General features: G+C 40.9%; 1 protein-coding gene across 1 annotated transcript; it reads left to right on the top strand.

The window, feature by feature from the left end:
- The first annotated feature begins 6,680 nt into the window (after positions 1–6,680).
- On the top strand, positions 6,681–12,144 carry gpr20 (G protein-coupled receptor 20). The gene is made up of 2 exons (XM_010884614.3): positions 6,681–6,969; positions 10,241–12,144. The coding sequence occupies exon 2, from the start codon at positions 10,263–10,265 to the stop codon at positions 11,334–11,336; it is 1,074 nt and encodes a 357-aa protein (XP_010882916.1). The 5' UTR covers positions 6,681–6,969; positions 10,241–10,262; the 3' UTR covers positions 11,337–12,144.
- The last annotated feature ends 5 nt before the right edge of the window (positions 12,145–12,149 follow it).

Raw genomic sequence — 12,149 nt, 5'->3', positions numbered from 1 at the left:
TGAAGGTATTTCTAGTTCCAGTCCCTAAACTAAGATATGACGATGCTCAGATCCTGAGTCTGTATTTTGTTCCACAGCTGATAGTGGTTGAGATCAGAGCAGGACTCCTGGTTCTATTGAAGATTGAATACAGTTACACATACAGTACAGTGATGTGTGTGTGATTTCAGGGTTTGTCAAGTGGCCTTTGAAAGAGTACAGACACCAAAAACTGTATAGTCACCTCCAGAATGATTGCCCCCCATTACCATAGTAACATTTATTAGACTAACTCAGCTTGCCTGCATGTGTGTTCATATAATTAGGAAAGAGAAACCCAGCTGTCAATCAAACTCGGACTGGGGGGGGTACAGGGAAGAATTGGGGGTGCTGTTTCTCACATCTGAATTATTAAAGTGTAGCTTTAAGGATTATTTTTAGCTAATTTAAGTTAACATTCTACTTTGAGTATATCTCAACCTTAATGAATCGTATTGTGGCTTTCCAGTGATTCCTGTTTCACTGGGGTATGAAAATGAGTTAATCCAGGTGAAATCCATGCATCATCTATCACCATGGGTAGGGCAAAGGACTTAACTGAAATGAGACAAATGAAATGAATAAATCAGGGCTAAGTGTACCAAAAAAAAAGCAAAACTCTAATTATAAACTTGGTAACTTAAAACAAACGATGATTGGCTGAAATCTATAATATGCTGATGCGCCAAAACATTATGACCACCTGCCTCATATGCTGTTGGTCAGCACCGACCCACCGAGACGTGGACTCTACCTCTACAAGTCCCCTGAAGGTGTCCTGTGGTATCTGGCACCGACATTAGCAGCCAGTTCTGTACTGTAAGTTACGAGGTGGAGCCGACATGCATTGGACATGTTGGTCCAGCACATTCCACAATCGGATTGCGATCTGTGGAATTTGGAAGCCAGGCAATGGGTGCAGTATCCTACTGAAAGAGGCAACTGCCATCAAAGAATATCATGGCCATGAAGGGGGGGGTGCCTGGTCTGCAACAACATTTAGGTAGGTGGAACGTGTCAAATTGACGTCCACATGAATGCCGGAGCCAGGTTTTCCCAGCAGAACATTGCTCAGAGCATCACACTCCCTCCACCACCTTGTCGTCTTCCCACAGTGCATCCCAGGTAAACGGCGCCCACGTGCGTGGCCATCTACATTTTGCTCAAGAAAACGGGACTCATCGGACCAGGCGACCTTCCACTGCTCCAAGGTCCAGTTCCAACGTTCATATGCCCATTGTGGGCTCTTTCGACGGTGAACGGTGGACTGCTAACCAAGAGCACTCCACAAGCCTTGACTTTTCAGAGATGCTCTGACAGTTGCCTGGTAATGACAAATTTGCCATTGTCAAAGTCACTCAGGTCTTTACTCCTGCCCATTTCCCCTGCATCCAACATGTTGACTACAAGAACTGATTGTTCACTTAACATCTAATCTACCCAGACCTTGACATGTGCCCTTGTTAGAAGATGATCAATGCTATTCACTTCACCTGTGGGTGGTCATGATGTTTTGGCTCATCAGTGTATGTAAGCAGTAAGGCACATTGTGTGTGGTATATGGCCAATTTACCATGACAAAGAGCTGTTGTTAGGCACAACAGTAAAAGCTATATCATACCCATTGTATACAATCTCATATACCATGACTATTAGCATTCAGGATTCTAAGCACCCTGTTCATAAGTGAGCAATAAGGCTTATCCCCAATATACCAAGGCTAAGAGTTGTGCGATGCGTCATTCCTGGACACAGCATTTAGCCATGCTATATTGGCAATAAAATAAAATCCACCAAGATGCCTTACTGATCTTATTAACTGTTTGACAACACAATTAGAGAAGAAAAGTGATAGCATACCGGTAGTATATAGTCTCTTATAGTGTCGTCTGGTTTAAATCCTGAATGCAGATTGTCTGATAGCTGTTGTGTATGAGACCATATACCACGAGTATGACATCACATGCCTTTATATTGTTCAAACTGCATTGGTAACGAGTTTATACGAGCAATAAAGAATCTTGGATTTTTGTAGTATAATGCCTCAAATTAAATTAATCTATTTTGCCACACACACCCACACACACTAGTGGTGGGTTTTGTGTCAAAAGAAAATATATATGGTGCTGGTTCTTTGATGTTATGGAGCTATTTTGCATATGGGGAATTATGGCCAAAAAACAAAACTTGGCTGGAAATGGATTTTACAGTAAGAAAATGGCAATACAAGAAAAACAGAAATGTATTTCACAACAAAATGAAAATGTTTTAATTGCCAAAGCAATATCCAGACTTAATTATTCCCATTGAAAATTGGTTATTTTGGTTGACTGCCTTGAATCATTCAATTAAGAGCATCTTCTACAATAAAAAAAATAGCTCCTTACCTGTGTTGTTCATTTTATACAGTTTATTGCCCAAACCTATGTTATTCTTTAACAAGGGTGCCAATTTATTTTGGAGGTGACAATTTATTTTGGAGGTGACATATCTGCCTTTCAAATTAATTGAGAAGGATAACTTGCAGTGAGTGACTGCACTTGACATGATTCTTAACCAGCCACCATGCAGCTATGTTTATTAATTTAGTGACTGAGAGCCCTAGAGACATATACACTGTGAATGCAAAGTACAAGCAGTAGAGGCATGGGGTCCCAAATTAAACCCCATATTCTATATTGTTCACTCCTTTGGACCAGGCCTCAAAATACTCTGGTTATCAGGGCCTGCTCTAGCCTTTTAGGGGCCCTAAGCAAAATCCCCTCCCAGAGCATTCGTGGGCCCCCTAGAAGTCATTCATATTTATAGTGCATTACATTTGATCAGAGTTCTGGAAAAAAGTATAGCATTATGTAGGGAAAGGGGATCTGGAATTATTCACATTATTAACTATCCTGCAGCAGTTGGACTCCAAGTAACTGTGTGTGTGCCTTACTTCCTGTCTGACGGAGCACAAGTTTGTGTGAAATAACTGCACAATTAACATTGTATACAACAGGCCTAGTTCTATAACTTCTCAGTGCTATTCAGAGAGCAGCAGTGTGCTCAATCTGCCAGCTGTAGCTGACAACTCAGACAACCTCCTTACCCAATCCCTTGTAAATTTAACAGACAACTCCTTTAGAGAGACCTCTTCCAAATTGAACAGACACTCATTCTTGTTGAAAATACCTTTTCCCAAATTGAACAGACACCCTTTCTTGTTGGAAAGATATTTTCCAAATCGAACAGACACCCCATTCTGTTACGAAGGTCACTATAACATCCTGAGAAACTCCTCATACTTATATGATTCCTTCCATTCAGCTGCACAACAAATGATCTGTTCAGAGCCCCTGTCCTCTTTGGTCCTGCTCTGCTTATTAGATCATGTGGTCCATGTTGGGCATCTTAGATGACAACTTGTGGTAAATTATCAAAAGTATTTCACTGGATAGGGAATAGTGTGGGACTTTTGATGCAACCCTGATGTGTGTGACTCAGTGATACAAGAAGGTTTATTTACTTACATTAGCTTGCTTTCATTTTGTCTGTGTGACTTTCTGTCTGCACGCAGCTCAGAGATATTTTAAAGTTATTGTTGCCGCTTGCTGCTTTTACAGCTTTACTCTGATAGAAAGCAGAGACCTCAGAATGTCTATTCTGAAGTGAAAAAGAAAGAAGATTTTTCCATTTCCCATTTATTTTTAGCAGTATGTTCACTGGGATGTATTTTTTTTTGTGAGCCAGGCCTGGTGAAGAGTGTTGCTGAAAGTAGATAAAAAGGGGTTGAAACTCGGGGTGTAAAACAGTGATGACTCTCTAAATGTGAAACAAATTGAATACCTTGCTTGGGTGGACATTTATTCACAGCACTAATCAAACACATCAAACCAATCACCTACCTTGCTTCGGCAGAGATTAATACGCAGCACTTCAAGTAACTGGCAGGAAGACACTAAAAATGTAACAATACAATTACAATAGAAAATGCTGCTTGATAATAGCAGACACTCTTGTTTTTGGAGGTTGACAACAAAGGGGTGGGGTGCCAATTTCACATGGATTTCTATGAATAGAGGTTTCCAAAGAATGAAAGGTCCCCCTGGTTTCTAGTGGGTTAATGAATAACATTGTTAATTACATTAAAACTGGCCAAAATTATTATTACATGTATTTCTTTTTACCTCAAAACAATTCTTGGAAAGATGGTTTTGGACATTCTTGCTGAGTTTGGGGTCATTTGAATCTAGCCCTTAGAACAGATTCAGTGCTCACCACACAGCCCGACTGTGTTTCACTGGTGCAGTTCAAGATGATTTTATGTACAATTTTGTTTAATAGGTCTTCCATCACTTTGTTTATTGAAAGATCCCCAGAGACTAAATGAATATTAAGTCATCCTGCGGGGAAGGTTCTGTTTAAACAGCACTTAGACTGTCCTCAAATGTTTCTGCTAAATCCACAGTGTCCACACAGAACCACTCGTACAGGGATGAAACAAACATTCAGCTGGCGTCTCTTTGACCTTGCAGGCTAGGCATCGCGGAGGCAGACACGTCTGTTTGAAACGCAGCCCGGTATGTGCACCTTAGCTCATGTCCAACAGAGGTGTCCCGTTTTGTCCTGTGTTTTGGGAGCGGGCGGTGTGCTGTGTTTGGCGCATACCTGCACTTCGTCAGGACAATTCCATGAAACACGGCCCCCTGGGCTTTATCACTGTCACAGTGTTTAGGAGGCCGGGGACGAGAAGATCAGACTTGGGGCGGCATTACGCCTCATATGCCCACATGGTAGAGCGCCACTGAGAGGACGGCCCATATCTGTTCCCATCAGACCTGAGTCATGCTGGAAACATAGATGTCATGATCACTCCGTTGACATCAGTACTTTTAAAAAGTAATCAAGACAGAGTGTTTTGTTATAAAACGCAGTGACAGTGCAGGAGAAATGAGGGCCCAAACAGGAACTGTGGAAAACGTTGAGACTCATTCTGGAAGATTAATGTGTCGAAGGAATTTCACTCTTTGGCTGTTTTTACATGAGTAGTACCAGAAACGGACCATAAATAGGGCATTCCTGGCAGATGGGCTGGTCCATCTCAACAACATGAGGAAGTGTGGGTGCGTCAGTTACCAGTGTGCGGGCCTAGACAGTAAAAGGAGCACATGTATTAGAAACGGTTGTGGAATAAATGTGGGTTCCAGTCTGTCCCTGAGTGATACTATGCTGAACTCTCAAGAAGAAAAATCAAACCAATCTTAATTCTCTTTAAATATCCTTTGTTATTATTAATTTTATTTGTCCCTGAGAACTGTTTACATGCAAGTCATGGAATGTGTATTAAAATTGATGTTTATCTTCATGAGGTGTGGGGTCCCCTCCAAGAATCCAGAAAATGGAACAAACACCAAGTTGAGACTCTGCATGCAGATTCCTGCGAAAGTATTCTCAGCACACAACGCAAAACCTCCAATGATGCATGCAGAGCTAAATTAAAACCATACCCAGATATCATTCAAATCCAAACTCAGGTAAAGAAAAGCAACTCTCAGACCTTCCGTATAAAATTGACCCAGAAAACATCCTCCGATGCCAGCTACTTTGAGGCTCTGTTCACAAAACTAAACAGATCCCCAAGGGCCCCAGAAGAGCAACACAAAAAATGACTATTTGACCTGCTGAAAGGAATCCACCAAAGCAAATCAGAATGCTAACTTGGCCTAAACAGAATACACAGAGTACCTAACTACTGTGACAGACCTTAAAATGAAGAGAAACCTTGACTATGGTTTTGCTATCAAAGCATGGCCTTGCTATCAAAAGAGGCTGCCTAGAAAGCCCAGCTCGCTGCCCACAAAACGAGGTGCACTTTCATACCTCTTGCCAAATGTATGACCTCATTAGAGACACGTATTCTGTCATATCATACGTACCCACAAAGATATTGAAATTAAATAAAACATTGATAAACCCCTGCATCTGTCAGGTGAAATACAAGATTTGAGACCCATTGCCAGGAGGAAAGGGCAACCAATGGTGCACAAACAACACTGCTAACATAACCTTATGTATGTCTTTATTTTCCCTTGACATACTCACTCATACCGTTTTGCATGGTTAACATTCAAAATGTCTTCATCCTTTTTAAAAAGTGTGCAAAATGTTTACTTAGAATATCGGATTTGTTTTCATTTATTGGGTTATTTATTATACCTGTCTTTTCCAATACTTTGGCAATGTAATAAAAAAAATCCTGTGCCAATATAGCCTCTAAATTCAAAAGTTACCCAATGGTTGTTAGGGGAATGACATTTCCTACATGACAGTTAGGGGAATGACATTTAATTATTCTCAATAGTATGACACCTCTAAAAGTAGCTGTTCGAAAGAATATTACCAATTTCCAGTTGTCCTTTTCAAAATAATCTATTTCTAGGATGATTCAGGAGGCTGTGTATGCTGTGCTTTCTGAATGGTGCATTACTTTCAATCCCTACAGGCCTTCATTTAAATTAGTGAACTGTAAATGTAAAAAAGTGTGATAAAGTGTGTCACCGACAGTGGTAGAGCGAATCTCTAAGTGATGTCACAGTTCATGTAAACCCAGGAAGTCTTCCTTTCTAAATTTCCAGCCTAGGGCCCGCGGATATGATTAGTTAGTGTGATGCTGAGCGGAAGAGCAGACAGGGAGGCTGAGAAACAGAGAGACAGCACTGTTGGGTTTCATTATAAATGTTTAGATATGGGAAGAATAAGAGAGCCCAGCCGTACGCAGAGAAGCAGAGGACCAGAGGTAAACAGTGAAATTAGGTTTTAATATAGCAGGGTTATAAACTCGGAAGCTGTAGGAGCAGTCAGCTACTGTACTGGGAAGGTCCTGGTCTTTCCATTAACCTCAATTGGACCAAGACGTCCCCTCAGACTGGCCAACAGACTTATTGAGCTTCTCGCGCTTCCCTTGGTGTAGAGGTAGGTAATGATGTTCTCTTGTAATGCTTTATTGGAATACATGTGGTAAGAGACTTTCTGAGACAAGCCTGTGCAATACTGAAAGCGGTTTAAAATTGGATGATGGATGTTTATGCAACACAGAGATTCCATTTATAAGCTGATGACTTACTTAATGAATGTCATTCCATGAATATGTAAATTCTGCCGGACACTGACATTAATAAAAAATAGTTGGAGGCTTACTATATTTATGTAGATTAGACTATATTGTGGGATCTCAACCACGTGAACGTACATCCTGCCTGTAAAAATGGCATGTTCAGAGCTCAAACTGAGCTATTTATTTGTACAAGGTTTTACTGATCTTTTGGCATCCAAGACTGAACTAGACTGTACATTAGTCTGTTGTTGCTTTCAGGGATTTAAACAAAACGTGTTGGAGTTGAAATGCCAACGTTAATCTCACACAATCACCAACACAGTCCTTCCTATCCCTGTCAGTCATTGTTTGTAAACGACTCTTTAGCTCCATGGTGCAGTCGAAACGCTACGGCATGTGGACCTGTTCATTTCACTTTGGGGAAATCAGCACTCCATAAAGTATTTTTTTACTTTACCAATGTTTAGCTATTTAAGCAGGAGAGATGCGGATAATTGTAACACCTTGAATTTCTCCAAACAGAAACAAGGAAAGCAGATGAAAAATAATTATGCATTATTTGTTGAAACACTTTAAATAGCCTTGGGGTCCTTTAGTGTGCCAAATAAATTGTGAGCAGATAGTTCAGGCACCATCAGATGATTAAGAGGAACAAATATGGGTTTTAATTGTTGGGTAGACACACAGAAAGTGTAATATTATTTCCAAAATTCCTAAATGATGATAATCTGATAATTCATAACCATGAATATTTTTGTGCAGTTAATTTAATGTAATATATATTACTAACATTTGAACACAGCTATTATTAAAATTGCACCTGGCAAATAATGACATATCCTCCTACTTTGCAGATTACAATGCTGTTATCTGATATTAATATCAATATAATAACTATTCACATTGTGATTATGGCTATTTTATTATGTAAAGAAATGAGTAGCTGAGTTTAAGTTGTCTCTGAGCAATAGCGTAAAACCGTGTACGATTGTCCCCAGTCACCCCTAGCAATAGTAAATCAGCGTTTGTCTATTACTTTTGTGGTGCATTATCCCAAGAGTTGTTGCTGAGGAAGCACAGTATGAGATAATTGTCAGAAGAAGTTTGTGAATGAATGGGCTGTAATTGGTAGAGCAAGAAACCATTTATCTCTGTAATCTCAACAGAGAGCCATTTAATATCACATTTCCTGTAAATTACACCCTTTCTGACAAATGCTCCTACTAATGATGATTAACTTGCTCTTGTGAACTAAATAATATGCAAAGATATTGCAATGAAAACAGTCATTCATTCCCATTTATTTTTAAGTCTTTTAGAATTGGCTTTAGGCAGTCGTGGCCACTGGCCACATTGCTCTCATTGCTTTTGATAAATGACATTAGTCATTTAATTATTCCCTCAACCAAGCATGTTATACTCATTAGCCTGGTTGTTTTACATTTTTCTTATATAAATATTCAGCAGTTCAACATGAACTCACTATGATGCATTATATAGCCGGAAATAATTTATTGAAAGAATTCCAGATGCCTGATCAGTCACTGACAGTGCTCTCAGTTGCCAGAAAGACACAGGATCAGTCTGAGCCTACAGTAACTATTCCTGTTCTTTTTCACTCAGTTGTCTTTCCCAAGATCTTCACACAATGCCCATCTCTCTCCTTTATTTTTCCCTAATATGGTTAATCACAGCCTGTAGAAAGGGGATTGTACTTTTGCTATTTTAGGATACAGAGTCCAAATACACTAAGTGTTATACAAACTAAGGCTGAGCTGCTCTTCACAGAACACATGGAAGACAGCTGCTTATCTACAAATGTTTTTTCTTTCATTATCGGGTGGTTGAAGCCCTGAAATCTGATTCACCATTAGTCTAGTTGTGCTGTTTTGGCAATATACCACAACCTCTCATGCCGTATTTAGTCTACAAAAACAATAAGTATCAATTGTAGAATATCCTTCATTTTATCTAGCATTTTTCACCTTGCCATAGTTAGTTAGGAATAAATGTTGTTTAAAGGTAATGTTCATATTATTTATGCTGTGGCTTTAAGGGATGGGTTAATTACATAACTCTACATTGTTTGCTTTCATAAGGTCTGAATCTAAATGCAGACAATACTATAGTCACACTGCTTGTACCAACATTAAACATTCTGTTTAACTATATAATGCTCTCTGTGCCAGTGGACTTTGATGGAAAACTTTTCCAGTATAATAATATGAATAATTTCTCACTCACATGCAGGCTACAGCTGCCATACAAAAGTTGATATTTCCTGGGAAGGGGTGTGCTGAACTAGCTGTAGGACAGGTTTAAACCTCTGCTGCATCTGTATATGCTGCTTTGTATGCTGCCATATTATGGTGCCACTTTCAGTCTTATTCTTCAGTCTAAAATTCCATCTTCAAAATTGCAGCCGCATCTGATTCCCATGGCTGAGAAAAGGAATGTATTTTAATTTTTGGCAAATAAACACTTGAAAATAGACTAGAATAGCACAACTGTTTGAATCACCGAGTCTGGGTCGATACCAACGGAAAAACAAACACGTTGGAGACGTCATGACAGTGGTGGCTAGAGTCCTCGGATCCAGGTCAAAGGGGAAGAAGTGTTTAAATAACAGAAGATGCCCGTTCCCATGAGGCACCAGATTCTCAGGCAAACTCAGTTCCTGATATGTACTCGCTAGTGGTCTCTGATCCTGGTCAAAAGATGTGCAGCACATAGGTTATAGGGGGCCATTTGGGATTTAGAATGTCACTGCAAACACTAACCTCTGCATAATCCAGAGGGGCTAATGTCTTACAGACTGTTCCCATCCAATATCAAGTTACAATGTTTATTTGGATCCTGTAAGAAATACAACAACAACAACAACATTTTGGAAGCTAATTGTGTCTGTACGGAGTTGATATTTATTAATTATGTATTGTTGATACAGAATTTAGTCTTTAGAGAACACTCAATCTAAACACTATTACAGCACTGAGATTAGAATTCCCATAATGCTTTGCCTAATTTTTATAACATGGTACAAGAATATATGTCAGTCTGGTTCTACTGTCTTTTTTGTTCATCTGCCAAGTCCAGACTAATATCTCATCGCCTTTTCAATTCTTTCAGGCCGCAGGCCAACTACAGAACCATGGGGCTTAACAATACCTTGATGCCACTGTATAACTTCACGCCAGCATCGATGCCCACGTTCACCACGACCGGCAACACCTCCACCGTGAGCCGGGAGCCATACATGCACCGCCTGGCCCACCTGGACGAGGGTCTCTACAATGACTTCTACAGCCTGTGGATCGCCCTGGTGGTGGTCAACACGGTTATATTTATGGTGGGCATGGTCCTCAACACCCTAGCCCTGTATGTCTTCTGCTTCCGCACCAAGCCCAAGACCACCTCAGTCATCTACACCATCAACCTGGCTGTCACAGACCTACTGGTGAACCTGTCGCTGCCCACGCGAATCATCCTCTACTACAGCGGGGGCAAGTGCCTGAACTGCTCCTATGTGCATATATTTAGCTACTTTGTTAATATGTACTGCAGCATCCTCTTCCTCACCAGTATATGCGTGGACAGGTACCTGGCGATAGTGCAAGTGGAGGCCTCTAGGAAGTGGAGGAACCCTGCTGTGGCCAAGGGAGTGTGCGTACTAATCTGGCTGTTCGCTATTGTGGTCACCTATTCGTTCCTCACCACGGCCTTCAGGCACGCGGGTTGCTGCATCTCCAAGCTCGTCGCCCTCACCGTTTTTGAGTTCTTCCTGCCCTTCGTGGTCATCGTGGCGTTCACAGTGCGCATCATGTGTGCCCTGTCCCACTCCAGTCTGATGCAACAGAGCAGAGAGAGACGCATGCGGGCAGTGCAACTGCTCACCACGGTGCTGGTCATCTTCACCGTCTGCTTCACGCCGTTCCACGTGCGCCAGGTGCTGGTGTATTTCTACCCGGACATGTCTCACCAGGTCATTGTCTATCACGTCACTGTCACCCTCAGCAGCTTGAACAGCTGCATGGACCCAGTCGTCTACTGCTTCATCACCAACAACTTTCAGTCCACGATGAGGAGCTTCTTCCGAAAGGAGGAGGTCGAGCAGACCAGCGGGGACGTCATCAGCATGCAGAAAAGCTCCAAGGGCTCAGGGACTGTCACAGCTATTGCTCACAATGTGATAATGATGAACGTTCTGTCTTCATCTCCCCAGTGAAGGAAACCACAAATTATGGAATGGGCTGTGCGGGGTTCGTGGAAAGGTGTGCATTTTGCCTAAATGTTAGACCACAATGCATCTTTCTAATCCGAACCAAGATATTTGTGAAAATGTTAACTAAAATAATGGTAGGAAAATAGTTGCGGCGGCTGATAGTCTGGTTTGTACAGCTTGGCCAGTAAGTGAAAGGTTGCTGATTTGAATCTGAGGGTCTACTTAATCGTAATTCCACCAGTAAGTTGCTATGGATATATGAGTATCAAATACATGATTAAACTAGTTGCTATACTAGTTGCTCCTGTATATATTTTTACCATACTGTACAATTATAATTTGAGGAGTTTTTTTTTTACTTTATCCTGTCCCATATATTTTGGACCGCAGACAAAATAGCCAACAGTAGCCTAATGTTCTAACAGATTGCATTTGATACCAAATTTGTATTTCTAAGAAACAGCTTCTTACTGTACGTGTGAAATGTTTGTCACAAGATATTCTCTTCAGCCTCCTCAGCTCTGAAAACTGATTTATACAAACCTCACAGTACACTTATATTAACTTTATTAGGTACACCTGCTCTGCAAATAGGCAGATATAGGGAATCATGTGGCTGCAACTTGTTATATCTAAAGCATGTAGATATGGTCAAGAGGTTTAGTTGTTGTTTGACCAAACATTAGAATGGGCAAGACTTATGATGTAAGGGACTTGGAGCGGTATGATTGGTGCCAGATGTGGTGAACCCAATGAAGTGGCTGGTGTGTGCATTACAAATATTACCCAACCAACTGTCCAAAGCATGTTAAAGAA

Source organism: Esox lucius, chromosome 20, assembly GCF_011004845.1.
Source record: "Esox lucius isolate fEsoLuc1 chromosome 20, fEsoLuc1.pri, whole genome shotgun sequence".
Taxonomy (NCBI): Eukaryota; Metazoa; Chordata; class Actinopteri; order Esociformes; family Esocidae; genus Esox; species Esox lucius.
Note: the sequence above shows the minus strand (reverse complement) of the source record. Positions and strands in the feature narration are given on the sequence as shown.

Excerpts from the sequence above, each read along its gene's own strand:
- gpr20 (XM_010884614.3), top strand. The coding sequence starts at position 10,263 with ATGGGGCTTAACAATACCTTGATGCCACTGTATAACTTCACGCCAGCA.